Genomic DNA, 12,262 nt, shown 5'->3' with positions numbered 1-12,262 from the left:
GACAAATTAAAAAGACCAGACACCGAGATGTTACATTGCCCAACAGTGAATTAAGCAGACAAGACCCAGCAAAGTAAATATAAAAAGCAGACATACATTTAAAAAGACATATAGCTACGACAAAATGCCGTGTAATTATATATATATATATAAAATATATAATATATATATATATCTCTGAAAAAAAAAGAATGTACAGACAACAATAGATATTAAATAAAGTTAAAAAAGGTTCATCGCAAACCCATTTCTTTTCGAACTGAACCCCTTTTTTTGGATCACGACTCGAAGGAATCTTTTCCTGGGTATGAAACGCCAAGCCTAGTCTATTCATCTAAAGCCGTGGGTTCATCGTTTTCCAGTTTATAGGAGAACCGTTGGCAGCAAAGGCTATTTAGAGAGGTTCCACACCTGTTGACCCGTGCCGGGCTGCAGCGCCCCATCATTCGCTCCAGCAGTCTTCTAATAGATACGCATGCTGTCTCCCCGCCTGAGTAGCAGCACATTGAGTCCAAGCAGCTGATACCTGATCCTGCCTCAGTAAGCTGGTAAGACAACAGAAATATGACAGCAGAGAGCCGTTAGACATCGCCTCATAACACATGTAGCTGGATGAAATGAAATTAGGGTTAGGAAGGTGAACAAACACAGATGCAAAATAAAATAAAAAAACAGCCCAAAAGGAGTTATAACCAGCCCTCCAATGTTACCCTAGGAGCACTGAATATAAACCTTCGCACTTTGTGATTTAATATACAATATATACTACTTGAGTTGTCATCAACGCCAAGGCTTTTGGAAAGCAAAACAACCGTTACATACATGTGCATGTACATACTGCAATTTGGATAGCACTATGTATAGGTAGTTCGAATAGCAATACAAAAAGCATCACTTTGTCTATCAAGAATCCCTTTTGGACGCACAGCTCACAACAAGAAAGTTATGGCAGAAAGTGACTTTATTCAATTGGATCTCCGTGATCAGCCTCTAAAATGAAAACTGTGACTTCAAGCCTTACGACAAACTATATCATTAAAAGGTAAACATGTTTTATTACCAAAAGAGATACATTTTAGTACCTGTGTGCTTTATTGTTGGGATAAAATTATGCATTCTGAAAAGAAACACATATTTAAACTTTATGATATATTATCCAAGGGGGCTTTACAGCCACAAAATTCGGCAGAATTCGGGCGCTTGCGATAAAAAAAAAAAAAGTCTGACTAAATTCACCCAACTGGACACACCAAGGAACCCCCAATAAACTGACATTTACCAACACACAGTTCTCATAACCTGACACATACGTTTTTCTTTGCAATGAGGCTATCATGCTCAAGTCTATATTTTCAGGTCTTCTACAAGTCAGAAGTAGATCATCCAATATGCTGGCGTCTAAAATGTTTAAAAACTGTACAACTGCACAGAGCCAACCTGGACAAACCCGGAATCAACGCAATTTCTACAGGGATGCTTAATGCCCCCTGCAGGGCACACGTAAAGACCTAACTGTATGACCCTCAAACCTCCATCTACTCCAAAAACAAAAGCAAACCGTGTTAGTCATGTGAGGGCACCATCAATGAGTGAAGTTATAGAAATGTGTATATGCAATCACAGGATGTGGCTGACACGTGAGGTTTTCATCAGCTGACAAACATGCCGCACCATGGTCATTCCACAAAACAGGTCCACGAGTGACATCGCAAAGTAGTATAAATACTACCTAGTGTCTGTTCAAGTACTCTGGTGGTTTGAGGTATCAGCTAGCAATTGTCTATTGTCCGACTCTCTGCGCTCGCTCTCAGCAAAGTCAAACGCTGTGCTGACTGAACCCTTATCCTCTTCCATCTAGAGAAATAAAAAGTTAGCAACTAGTAAAAGCCAAAGCCACCATTAATGATACCCAAACTGGTTATTTAGATGTGTCCATTTAGTTTCTTAAAGTTTCCTCCTAATTCATCAGTTTTAGTGTATTTCAATGGGGTTATACATCACAGGGAGTGATGAAAAGACTCATTACACCATTCACTATGAAGGGCCAATCACTGGTTCCTCCAGCAAGGACCGAGCTGGGCCTTGTATAAACTTAATAGTCTCACTGATTTAACTATACATCAGACAGGGCCAGCCAAGCCTTTTATGCAGCAGAAGCTCTTTTGGGGATAGTCCTTATTGTTTAGTGAAGTCAAGGCATTGAAACCATAACTCTCTTGCAAATCCTCCTGTCAATGCTCCCTCTAATGAACAGATCCCAAAAAAACAGTATCTGGCAAAAACTACAGTAACAGCACGGAAGATGCAGCTTCCTGTTATTAACAGCTAAGTATCCCAACTACTTTAAATACTCATCAATTAGAAGACTGTTAAATTAACAGAATGTTTCTACTGTTTGGTACAGACAATAATACAGTATTGTAGAGGATATGAAATGCCTGACAAACAAGCTATGAGAAAAATGCATTTTCAATCCATAGACAAGGAATCATATCAGTTGGGTTTTTCCCATAGTTATTTAAATCCAAATACAAATGAAAAAGGACTGCGTGTCTTAAACGAGACGCACGTAAAGGCTTGTGCATGACTGCCTGGAGAACTCTTAAGGCGAAAAGATTGTGCCTTCTACTGCGTGTTTATACAGAACGCTGGAAGGGAAATCCTGTCTCAAAAGTGTTTACCTAGTTTCCAGATGGATTCATCGTGTCATTTTTACTTTTTACAACAATCACGGATACAGGGATTTCCAAATCCCTCTGTACCCAGCCTTAGTGTCACCGTAGAGCCGAAAGGCTCAGCCACCTGTCATTTCCCATGCTTTTCTGGCATGAAGGGACTATCTATATCAATGTATACATCTATTTAATGGCTTGTACACTACTTAGAAACTGCAGCCTGTTACAGTCACAAGAGTAAAATTCCTGAAATTGTATGTAACTTTTACATTATTTTCTATGTTGGTCCAATAAAGGGTATCCAGACTGTAAGCTCGTTTGAGCAGGGCCCTCCTCACCTGTTGTCTCTGTTAGTCAATTTGTTATGTTACATACTACTTGTTATGTCCTGTCTACCCGTTGTACAGCGCTACAGAATTTGATGGCGCTAATCAATTCTTTCTACACAGGTGCGGTTCCATTTAGACAAATCCTTCATTGCAAATAGGCCTCAGCAGACCTGCCATTTTATTCCGCTCTCTGGGTTTTATCAGATAAAAACAATAGAAACGTATAAGTAAGCTCTTCAGGTTTCCATAGCAGCGCCTGCATTTGTCTCACGTGGCAATAAACTGTTCACAGCTGAAAATATGAAGAAAAATATTTTTTTTTTTTGCACAATTCAATATTTCTGTAAATGGTTTGAGTTTCAACAGTACTGCGAACGATGCTTTTAATACTGGGAAATCATCTATAGTAGAGTAGGTGGAACAAAACCAACTTTTGCTTTTAAACATAAATAAGGAAACAAAAAGCCTGTTTCTATAGGCATATGGCTTAGTTATGCCTTATTCTGACTGAAAGAGGAGGAGAATTTTTAAGGCCAAAACATCTGGTATGGCAAACTTTGCTTGATTTCATGTAAAAACCAGTCTGAAGTTTATAAATATATACAAATAAAACAGTAGCGGGGGAGATGCTTAGTGTAAAGCGGCTATGTACAATTTTACATTTACTAGCAGGTGAAATCATGAAAACCTGAAAGCAGGAATAATGCAAACCAGAATGAAGAATGGAACAGACTACAGTGCGATTAATGCAACGCATGCAAACTGTAGGATGGGACAAATAATACAACGTACCATTAGTAGCGGAAAGGACACTAAACGCTCACATATCATGGGAATACACAAATGGTACGCTGGGCTTTTACACGGCTATAAAATAAGACAAAATAAAAGTAGCTGCAAGACCCCTACAGCCTGGTGGCAATCTCTCCCCTTATACTTATGAAACCATATGTTACTCACAATTGTGCTCTAAACAGTGGAGAAAGGCGGGAAGTCTCTTTGTGTCCACAAAAAGTTAGCAACCGTAACATATAGAATTTGACTAACTTAACACAACATGCTATGCTTTTGTGCAGCTCAAAAAGACGAAATCTGTAGCGAACTGGCTCCTTATTCATACAAGGGTTTGATGGGATTTATTTACTAAATAGTGAGTTTGCCTATGAGCTGCAGTAAGATGCATTTTATATCGTCACCTGAACAAATTCATTATGAAAGGCCAACCCTAGTGGGTTTCTATGGTAAGAATTTCTGCTTTGACCATAAATTATGCACAGTCAATGCAGCAAACTGACACCTGATGCGACCCACTGTTTAATAGTTCACTTTAAGCGATTTATCAAACTACTGACCAAAAATTACAACATAGGTTGCGTGGGATGGCAAAAGAAAGTTGTTTTTTTTAAAGAAATAAAAAAATCCCACGTATGTCCAGTATTAAATTAGAGTAGCTTTTTATCAGTTGTATGATAATTGTTCCTATGAATTAAGCCAACTCAGGAAAGGGGTACTGCCAGCTAAGCATCATGGGATATGTAGTTCACCAACATCTTGCTACTAAAACCGCCGTGTCATAATAAGAGCTTGTTAAAAGAAGGTTCCAGGATTTTCCAAAATTACAGGCACTGGTGTAAGAATACTCTAGCCAGTTCATTGTGCAAATTAAGCATTTTGTGGGTTAGGAATAAAGGGATTCTGGTATAAAATTTAAATACTAGTCTTATCACCATAGCAACTAAAGGAATCTTCTCACCGACTGGACCATTCCATTGATTGCTATGGTAACAAAAACTGATAAATAACTACTAATATGCATAACCCCCATTTCCATGAGAAATTGCAGACTTTGTGGAAACAACCAAATGTTTTTAGTAAAAACAACATTAAAAAAAACCCCAGAAAGGACAAAATAAATAAATGATAAAAATAACACATCCTGCTTTATGTAGCCTGAAAGAATCCAGCATGCAGCACAGCAGTTTTTCACTCTCTCTCTTATATCAAGCATTTAGAGACCATGCTAAGGAAGAGCGGAACAGGAGAATGATTAACAGATCGCCATGCCAGGTACTGAAACGCACTGCATGCACTCTGATTGCAGCATAACTTAACTCGTAAACAACAACAATAAGACTTTGGGGGTTAATGTAGTCGCATTCATGCCTTGCTCCATCTCACGGAGTGCTTGTTAATCCTCGGCATGCACAAAAGTTGATAAGGAGCCTTCCCTCCTACTCTACCTAATTTTGCTCAGCTGATTCCTTGCCCGTGACAGAGGCTGCAGAGCGATGAACTCGTCACTTAAAGTAACTCTGTTGGAATATATCTACAAGTGGACAGAAAAGGTATGCAACACACAACACGTCAATAAGAATTAGTCATTTCACAAAAGGTCCATACAAGGCGAAGGACGTTTGAACATTTTTAAATGCAGAACACACCACTCAACAAACCCATAATACTGCCAAGAATGAGAAAATATAAATATATAGATATATGTATATCACATGGTTTCCAGGTAAAGTGTACATAATTACGAGATGGAATTTTGGATTTAAATGAGGATTTGTAGCTCTTTTTCCCCTGCTGTTAATTTGGTGCATCATGAAATATGACATCATAAAATGCGATTATTACAACGTGCCATTTTTAGGGAAGTAAACATGACTTGTAAAACACAGCGCTTGAGTTAAAGAGTAATAAGTAACACATTATTTCACTTTAGTTTTATTTGTAAAATATTTACTTGACAAAAATAGTTGAAGCTTTTTGCGTCTGCTCAGCTACTAAAGCTACAATCAACTTTAAGCTTTTAAAAAACTTAAAAGCAACGATAAGGCTCCAGTTCTGTGGATATCAATGTTTTAATGACCTATGAAAATATATTGGCTTTACTTTTTTAAAAAAAAATATTAATTTCCTAAAAATAAAAAAAAATAAAACATGCCAGTCAATAACATTTTGCAGGCGTAATAAAGGCAAATGGGAAATTAAAGCGAAATGCTGCAGTTTGAGGCATTACAAGTTTGCTGTAATTATTATGTGATGCTGTTATGACCAACGAGAGGTCCATCTAGCTGGTCTATTGTTAACTTGTATAAAACAAACGTGCTTCCCTTGTTTATTGTAGTTACTTTTAAAATATGCCAAATTTACAGTAAAACACCCATACTACAATTATATGCATAGCTTTACAGATTATAGCATGGTCTAATGGTACCATTCACATAGATTGTGTGTTTGTGTGTGTACATACATTATATATATATATACACACACACATATATATAATATAACGATGACTGCAAATAAAAATCATAAGCCATTACAATGATCATTCCCATCGTGGCAGCTAACACAACTTATAGAAAACAACAAACACCAGGGTTGTCAAAAATTACTATTTGCCAAAAAAAGCATGTTTTACCTTTACATACTTTTAATTAAGCAGATATGAAGGACATTTGGCGATACTTTTGCTAGGGATGGCAGAAGACGTGAGAAGTCTGGCTAAGTTTAAGTGTACCACAATGTTCATTTTTTTTAAAATAAGCAGCTTTACTATGGAGGCGTAGCTTTCCACATTAGCCCTAAAAAAACAAGCACAAGCTGTTCCATCTGCGTGTCAACCACATACTTTCTACACGAACTAGCTACGGAAAACTCTGAAAGAAGAAGCAGCTGCCCACTAGAACAATCGCTCTGCAAATATTGCCTGATGGCCGAGCATAGTTCTGGATACCTGTGCCTTTTCTGTACTCGTAGGATAAATGTGTCTGTATGCCACTTTCTTCGTGACGTCAAGAAAAAGACAAGCTATGACGATGATGATAATGGCAAACCACGCAGAGCCACTGGAGAGCAATTGTACGAATACAAAGTACATGTCCTGTGTGTGTAGAAACGGCCTGCCAGAGAGAAGAACAAGCTTTAATATAAAACTAAAGAAAATAGCATCAAAGAAATCAACATGAAAAAAAATCTGACTTGTGAAAAATACAGCAAACACACTAAATCTGTTTGATCATTTTTTTTTTACCTTAATACCAACCAACATGTCATAAGGAGTTCTGTATTGTCATTATTCCTGCGGTCAGAATTTACTTTTCCTATGGTGCAAAATGCCATAATACATGACTCTTACCAGATGATTCCACCGTAGAACAGTGAAAATATAAAATAGAATGCGATCGAGCCCCAAGTAACAAAGTGATTTATCCACGTCCAGAAATGAGTTTCAAGAGCCATCTGAAAAACACAAATACGAAATAAGGAAGAGGTGATCGTAATCGCGATTAATGAATGTCAGGAACATACAAACATAATTTGGTCTCAAGGAAACAAAAGAAAAAAAAAATAAATCAAGACAAACTTCATGCCAAATGTTAAAATAGTGAACATATATTTTGGGCATATAATTTGCATTTTCTTATACTGCTGCAATGTGACGCAATAATAAAAACTACATTATTGTGTCTATACACACACACATATATATATATATATATAATATCGCTTTTGTTATTCTAGATGACAGAAGGTAAAACTGCATTAACTGAAATAACAAATATATTCATTTTAGTAGAAAAATAAAATTGGCTCATCATAGGCAGAGACAATGTTTAAGGGTTATTTGGAACAACAAACACTAAACTTCCAGTTTCTCTCCTGGGACTGGCTGACTGGAAATATAGCAGGTTGCATGAGAAAACATATTGCTTTAGGATAAATATAACATCAACAGGTAAGATAGGAATGCATGGAAAAATTGCAGGATTTATCACAGCTTATCAGATTCTTTGTTGCAGACTTGAGTGATTTGGATAATGAAAAAGAATAATTTGTGTCAGAGATTAGGGGGGAAAAAAATCTACTATTCTGTACATATACAGATCTAGAAAAAGGGATCTTACCTTCATGGTAACCGTTATAACCATAACAGTAAATACCAATGTCCCAAAAGTCCAGTTTCCAAACATCTACATGAAGAAACACAAGGTAAAGTCAAGTAAAGGTATCCAGATCTATAAGTGTACAAAGTATCAAAGTACACTGTATGACCAAAAGTATGTGGACATCCAACGTAATTATAGGTTTCTATGGCCAAGCAGATGCACTCAAGCGAAAGATCACTATGAGCAATGCAATGCGTCAGCTGGAGTGGTGTAAAGCACATCTGCAGTGGGAAATGCGTTTTCTGGAGTGATGAATCAGGCTCCGCTATCCGGATGTCTGATGGCCAAATCTGTGTTTGGTGGAAACCAAGAGAACTCTACCTACCGGAAGGTGTAGTGGTGGAGGTGAGAATAGTTTAGGGCTGTTTTTCTGGGGTTGGGCTAGGCCCCTTAGTTCCAATGAAGGACAATGTTATTGCTACAGCATAAAAATACATTTTACACAGTCGTATGCCTCCAACTTTGTGGGAACAGTTTGGTGAGGGCCCTTTTCCATGACAGCATGACTGTGTCAAGGTGCAGAAAGCAAGGTCCATAAAAACATGGTTTGGTGAGTTAGTGGTGGAGGAACCCAAGTGACCTCCACAGAGACCTGACCTCAACCCCACTAAGCATCTTTGGAATGAACTAGAATGGCGATTGCGAGGCAGACATTCCATATTAATGCCCATGGTTTTGGAATGAAATGTCCAAAAAGCTCATAAAGGTGTGATGTTCAGGTGTTCATATACTTTTGGTTGTATAGTGTATAGGTATTGTTTTTCCATTTCTTCTAAACCAAAGTAGTACACAGCACAGCACACATGATGCTAAGCAGAGAAATAATCTGACACATTTTACCCTATACAGGACTTAATCATAGACCGTTTTTCAATTGTGAGTGCAAGAGGTATTTTGGTTTCTAATATATCACAACACAAACTCCGAAGATGTAGTTGTTAAAAATACAGAAGTAATTTAAATGTAATAAAAAATAGGAATCAAAAAGGCAACATCAAGGAAATTCTGAGCAGTAATACAGGTTTCTTCTGCAACTCCACATCTGTATGAATCTGTCTTTATTTACACAAACACTACAACGCATGAGGAAGAGGGGTTCTTGATGCTTCTGAATTAATTAAGCAACAATAATTCTGTATATTTTAACATCATAGAGAAACATTTTTAACCTTATTTTAGTATCTGAAATAATACTGCATTTTTAACTGCTGGCTTATATTTTGCTGTGGGTTAACAGCCCATCCTCAACACCGTCCAGTGAAAGTGATTAGGGTTACCACTTAAGTCTGAAATGTGTTAGAAAAACATGTTTTATCCAATATATGTTATATGCACACTCATGGTGAAATTATTATGCTTCAGCATGGGGCCATAGCTGGTTTATCCAAAAACACTCTTATAACAGGAGGCCCTCCACGGTGCTTATTTGGCTCCTAACATGCCTAAAATCCCATTAGTTCCAAGGAACAGCCTCAAATACAGCTCCAGGCTGTACAAACTGTTGGGTTAATGTGAGCCAAGGAGTTATGGTTTGACAGCTCTGTCACATATAACCCACAACTAGATATCCTAGTAAAGTTTGTGGGTTTCTTCTATATCAGTCACAAACACACTTAATGAGCTCCTTTCAATTGATGCAGTGGTGCTCAATAATCTACTTTGCGGCCCTGGGGCGCACATGCTAAAAGCTACGTATCCCCCGTTCAGTATGACAAGATGTATAAAAACACAATGTCACACCACTCTTTGCCCTTTGGTGATAATCTTACCAGTTGCCTGTTAGGCATCAAAATCTGATTGCATGCATGGAATGGAAAGGAGGAGAAAGGAAGAGAAGTAGAGGTAACAGATAAAAGAAGAGCACAGCACAGAGATGAACCAAGAAAAGATCTTCACACAAGATAATGGTACTATTGATAAAAGCTGAGAAAAAAGAACAAGAAAAAGCCCCATGCAGTATAACTACAACATAGCTAAGACCCAACACGCGTTTTTTCATCATATACGTCTTCACAGCTAAGTCACGGAATAACTCACAAATCTGTAGAGATGTATTGAGTTAGCTGAACTTACACTGCATGGGGCAAGTTTAGAGTAGCATACTGTTATTTTTCTGGAGAATCTTGGCTGCCCTCACAGCATTAACACTAGATAATACAAAGACAATGCTACAACTCTTCTCTTTATACAGTACTGTATCTATGGCTCCAAGAAAAATATTTCCCCTGTAACATTAACAATTTTATTGTATTTTTCTACGGAGTCCAGCATGTATTGTTATCTACAAAACTGTTTAGCAACTGTAAAAAGCAGGCTACATATTTCCCCAAGTCAATGCCCTGGAAACCCTGTCTCTAGCACAGCATGTCTTGGTTATCCCTTTTATTCTCCACCCAAAACCCTACAAAGTCAAACAGTAAAATTGTGTCCAAAAATCCACCTACCTGGCCATTACCCAGCAGAGAAGTATCTTCACCCATGAGAAGGTATGACCCGAAAAAGAAAACAAAGGCATGCCCAAAGCCCAAAAGGGTCCAGTAGAGAAATGGTTTAAAACCAAGCAGGGCATTTTTACTAATGTCTCTGCAGAAATAAACAAAAAACATTCATAACACTGCATTTTACAAAGAAACACAGGCTACAATATACAAGACTGTGTATGTCGCACGTACTTCAAAAAATCAATTTCACATAATACTAAATAGCATTTATGAGTATACATAATAGCATAAGAAAATACAAACATGACTAATGTGCCATGCATTCTTGCTACAACAGTAAGCAGGAGGAATTTTTATATTTTAAATAAGTTTCCTACACAAGCCAACTAAATTTGGGTAAAGAAAAAAATCAATCAATTGCAGATCAATCACACTCACCGATAGAGACCAGGTTTGGTCTGTAACACATGCGGATGCACATGTTGTTCAAACAGACTGTATATCAGGATAGGTAAGGAAGTGAAGCAAATATTGTACAAAGTCAGATACACACTGTCATACAGTGTCTGTAAGAAAAAACAAGGCAAGAACATTAAGAGCATTTACAGCACAATGCAACATTTATATGTGCTATTGCTAGACATGAGATTGTTAATCCTAATCTTCAATGAGATTTAATGAACTCCACAGAGCAAACACTCGTGGCACATGGCATATAACTGTATAATGCCCATACTGCATTAGTAACCTTTCCTGATGAGTTTAGGTCTGGCAGATCACTACTGTAGATCAGACTACCTAGAAGTCTAACCACAAGACTAAGATCCAGATCCCCGCAGTACTGCAGGAGACCTGGATCATCCTCTCTGGCGGCCGGTGGGCATCTGTACGATGCGCGCAGACAACCTCTGCTACCGTCGGCACTTGCTCTGGGGATTCATTGACGGAGCTGTGACATGGTCTTGATACCAGAGAAGAGTGAAATTTGAAAGGGTTGAGGTAATTCTGTGTTATTACACAAGTCCTGATCTACTATATTAGCATACAAGTGAGATCACTAAGTGCATTTCACTAGCACAATATTTACCTACAATGTCCTTCTTACTTGTAATGACGCTCATAAACCACGTTTGTGAAGGAAATAATTTTAATAATACTAGTGTCTATTTTGAAATGGGATGATCAATAATTGTCAGGTTACCCTAATATGTTAAAACAAAGGGTGCAGGCTACACAATAGCTCCCCGTATACATACATATATACACATACACAATAACCATATTAAAAATATACAAATAGTTTATTACATCAAAAGACAAATATATATATCAAAGTCAACATCATCCAATAAATTAACAATAGCATACGCGACCCAATGGACTGGACAAAATAGTAGAACTACAAAAAGCATGTACAAAAGAAATCAAAACAATATAAAGCAATCACTTACTGGGTAGAGACCAGGGCATATACTGGTTTATGTGTTTGCTTTTTTTTTTACTATTCATTTTTGTTCATTTTGAAATTTTTGTATATTTTTGGAATTCTCTTACGTTTCTTTTTTCTGTATATTCCTTTAAAATCCTTATATAATCCACTTAGGACACACCTGTACGTCCCTAAAACTTGTGCCAAGAAGCCCATTAAGATGTGCATGTATGTCATGACTGTTGTAGAGGGAGGGACATCTCCCTGCCTGGACTCTCCCATGTAAGCAGAAGCCAGCTTCGATGGCTTCCTCCTGTTAGATCGTTGTAACGGCGTTCGCTATATATATTTTTTTAAATTAGTTTTTCATATGTTTGTAAAATCTTTAAAAATTATTTATTCATATATGCTTAGCATTGGGTGCCTTGTATGA

At 37.5% G+C, this 12,262-nt stretch overlaps 1 protein-coding gene across 1 annotated transcript in view; it reads right to left on the bottom strand.

Annotated features, from left to right (window-relative positions):
• Window positions 1-326: 326 nt before the first annotated feature.
• LOC149282166 (phospholipid-transporting ATPase IF-like) overlaps window positions 327-12,262 on the bottom strand; it is a gene marked incomplete at its 5' end in the record, with an annotated part of 32,743 nt that continues 20,807 nt past the window's right edge. Inside the window, 7 exons of the mRNA XM_089498470.1 lie at window positions 327-545; window positions 6,747-6,912; window positions 7,149-7,252; window positions 7,918-7,983; window positions 9,729-9,752; window positions 10,404-10,542; window positions 10,839-10,966. Of these exons, the coding sequence (XP_089354596.1) occupies window positions 327-545; window positions 6,747-6,912; window positions 7,149-7,252; window positions 7,918-7,983; window positions 9,729-9,752; window positions 10,404-10,542; window positions 10,839-10,966 (846 nt within the window). The remainder of the gene's footprint in view (window positions 546-6,746; window positions 6,913-7,148; window positions 7,253-7,917; window positions 7,984-9,728; window positions 9,753-10,403; window positions 10,543-10,838; window positions 10,967-12,262) is intronic.

This window comes from Sceloporus occidentalis, unplaced genomic scaffold (assembly GCF_023333645.1).
Source record: "Sceloporus occidentalis isolate IW3139 unplaced genomic scaffold, rSceOcc1.0.p SCAF_121, whole genome shotgun sequence".
NCBI lineage: Eukaryota > Metazoa > Chordata > Lepidosauria > Squamata > Phrynosomatidae > Sceloporus > Sceloporus occidentalis.
Note: the sequence above shows the minus strand (reverse complement) of the source record. Positions and strands in the feature narration are given on the sequence as shown.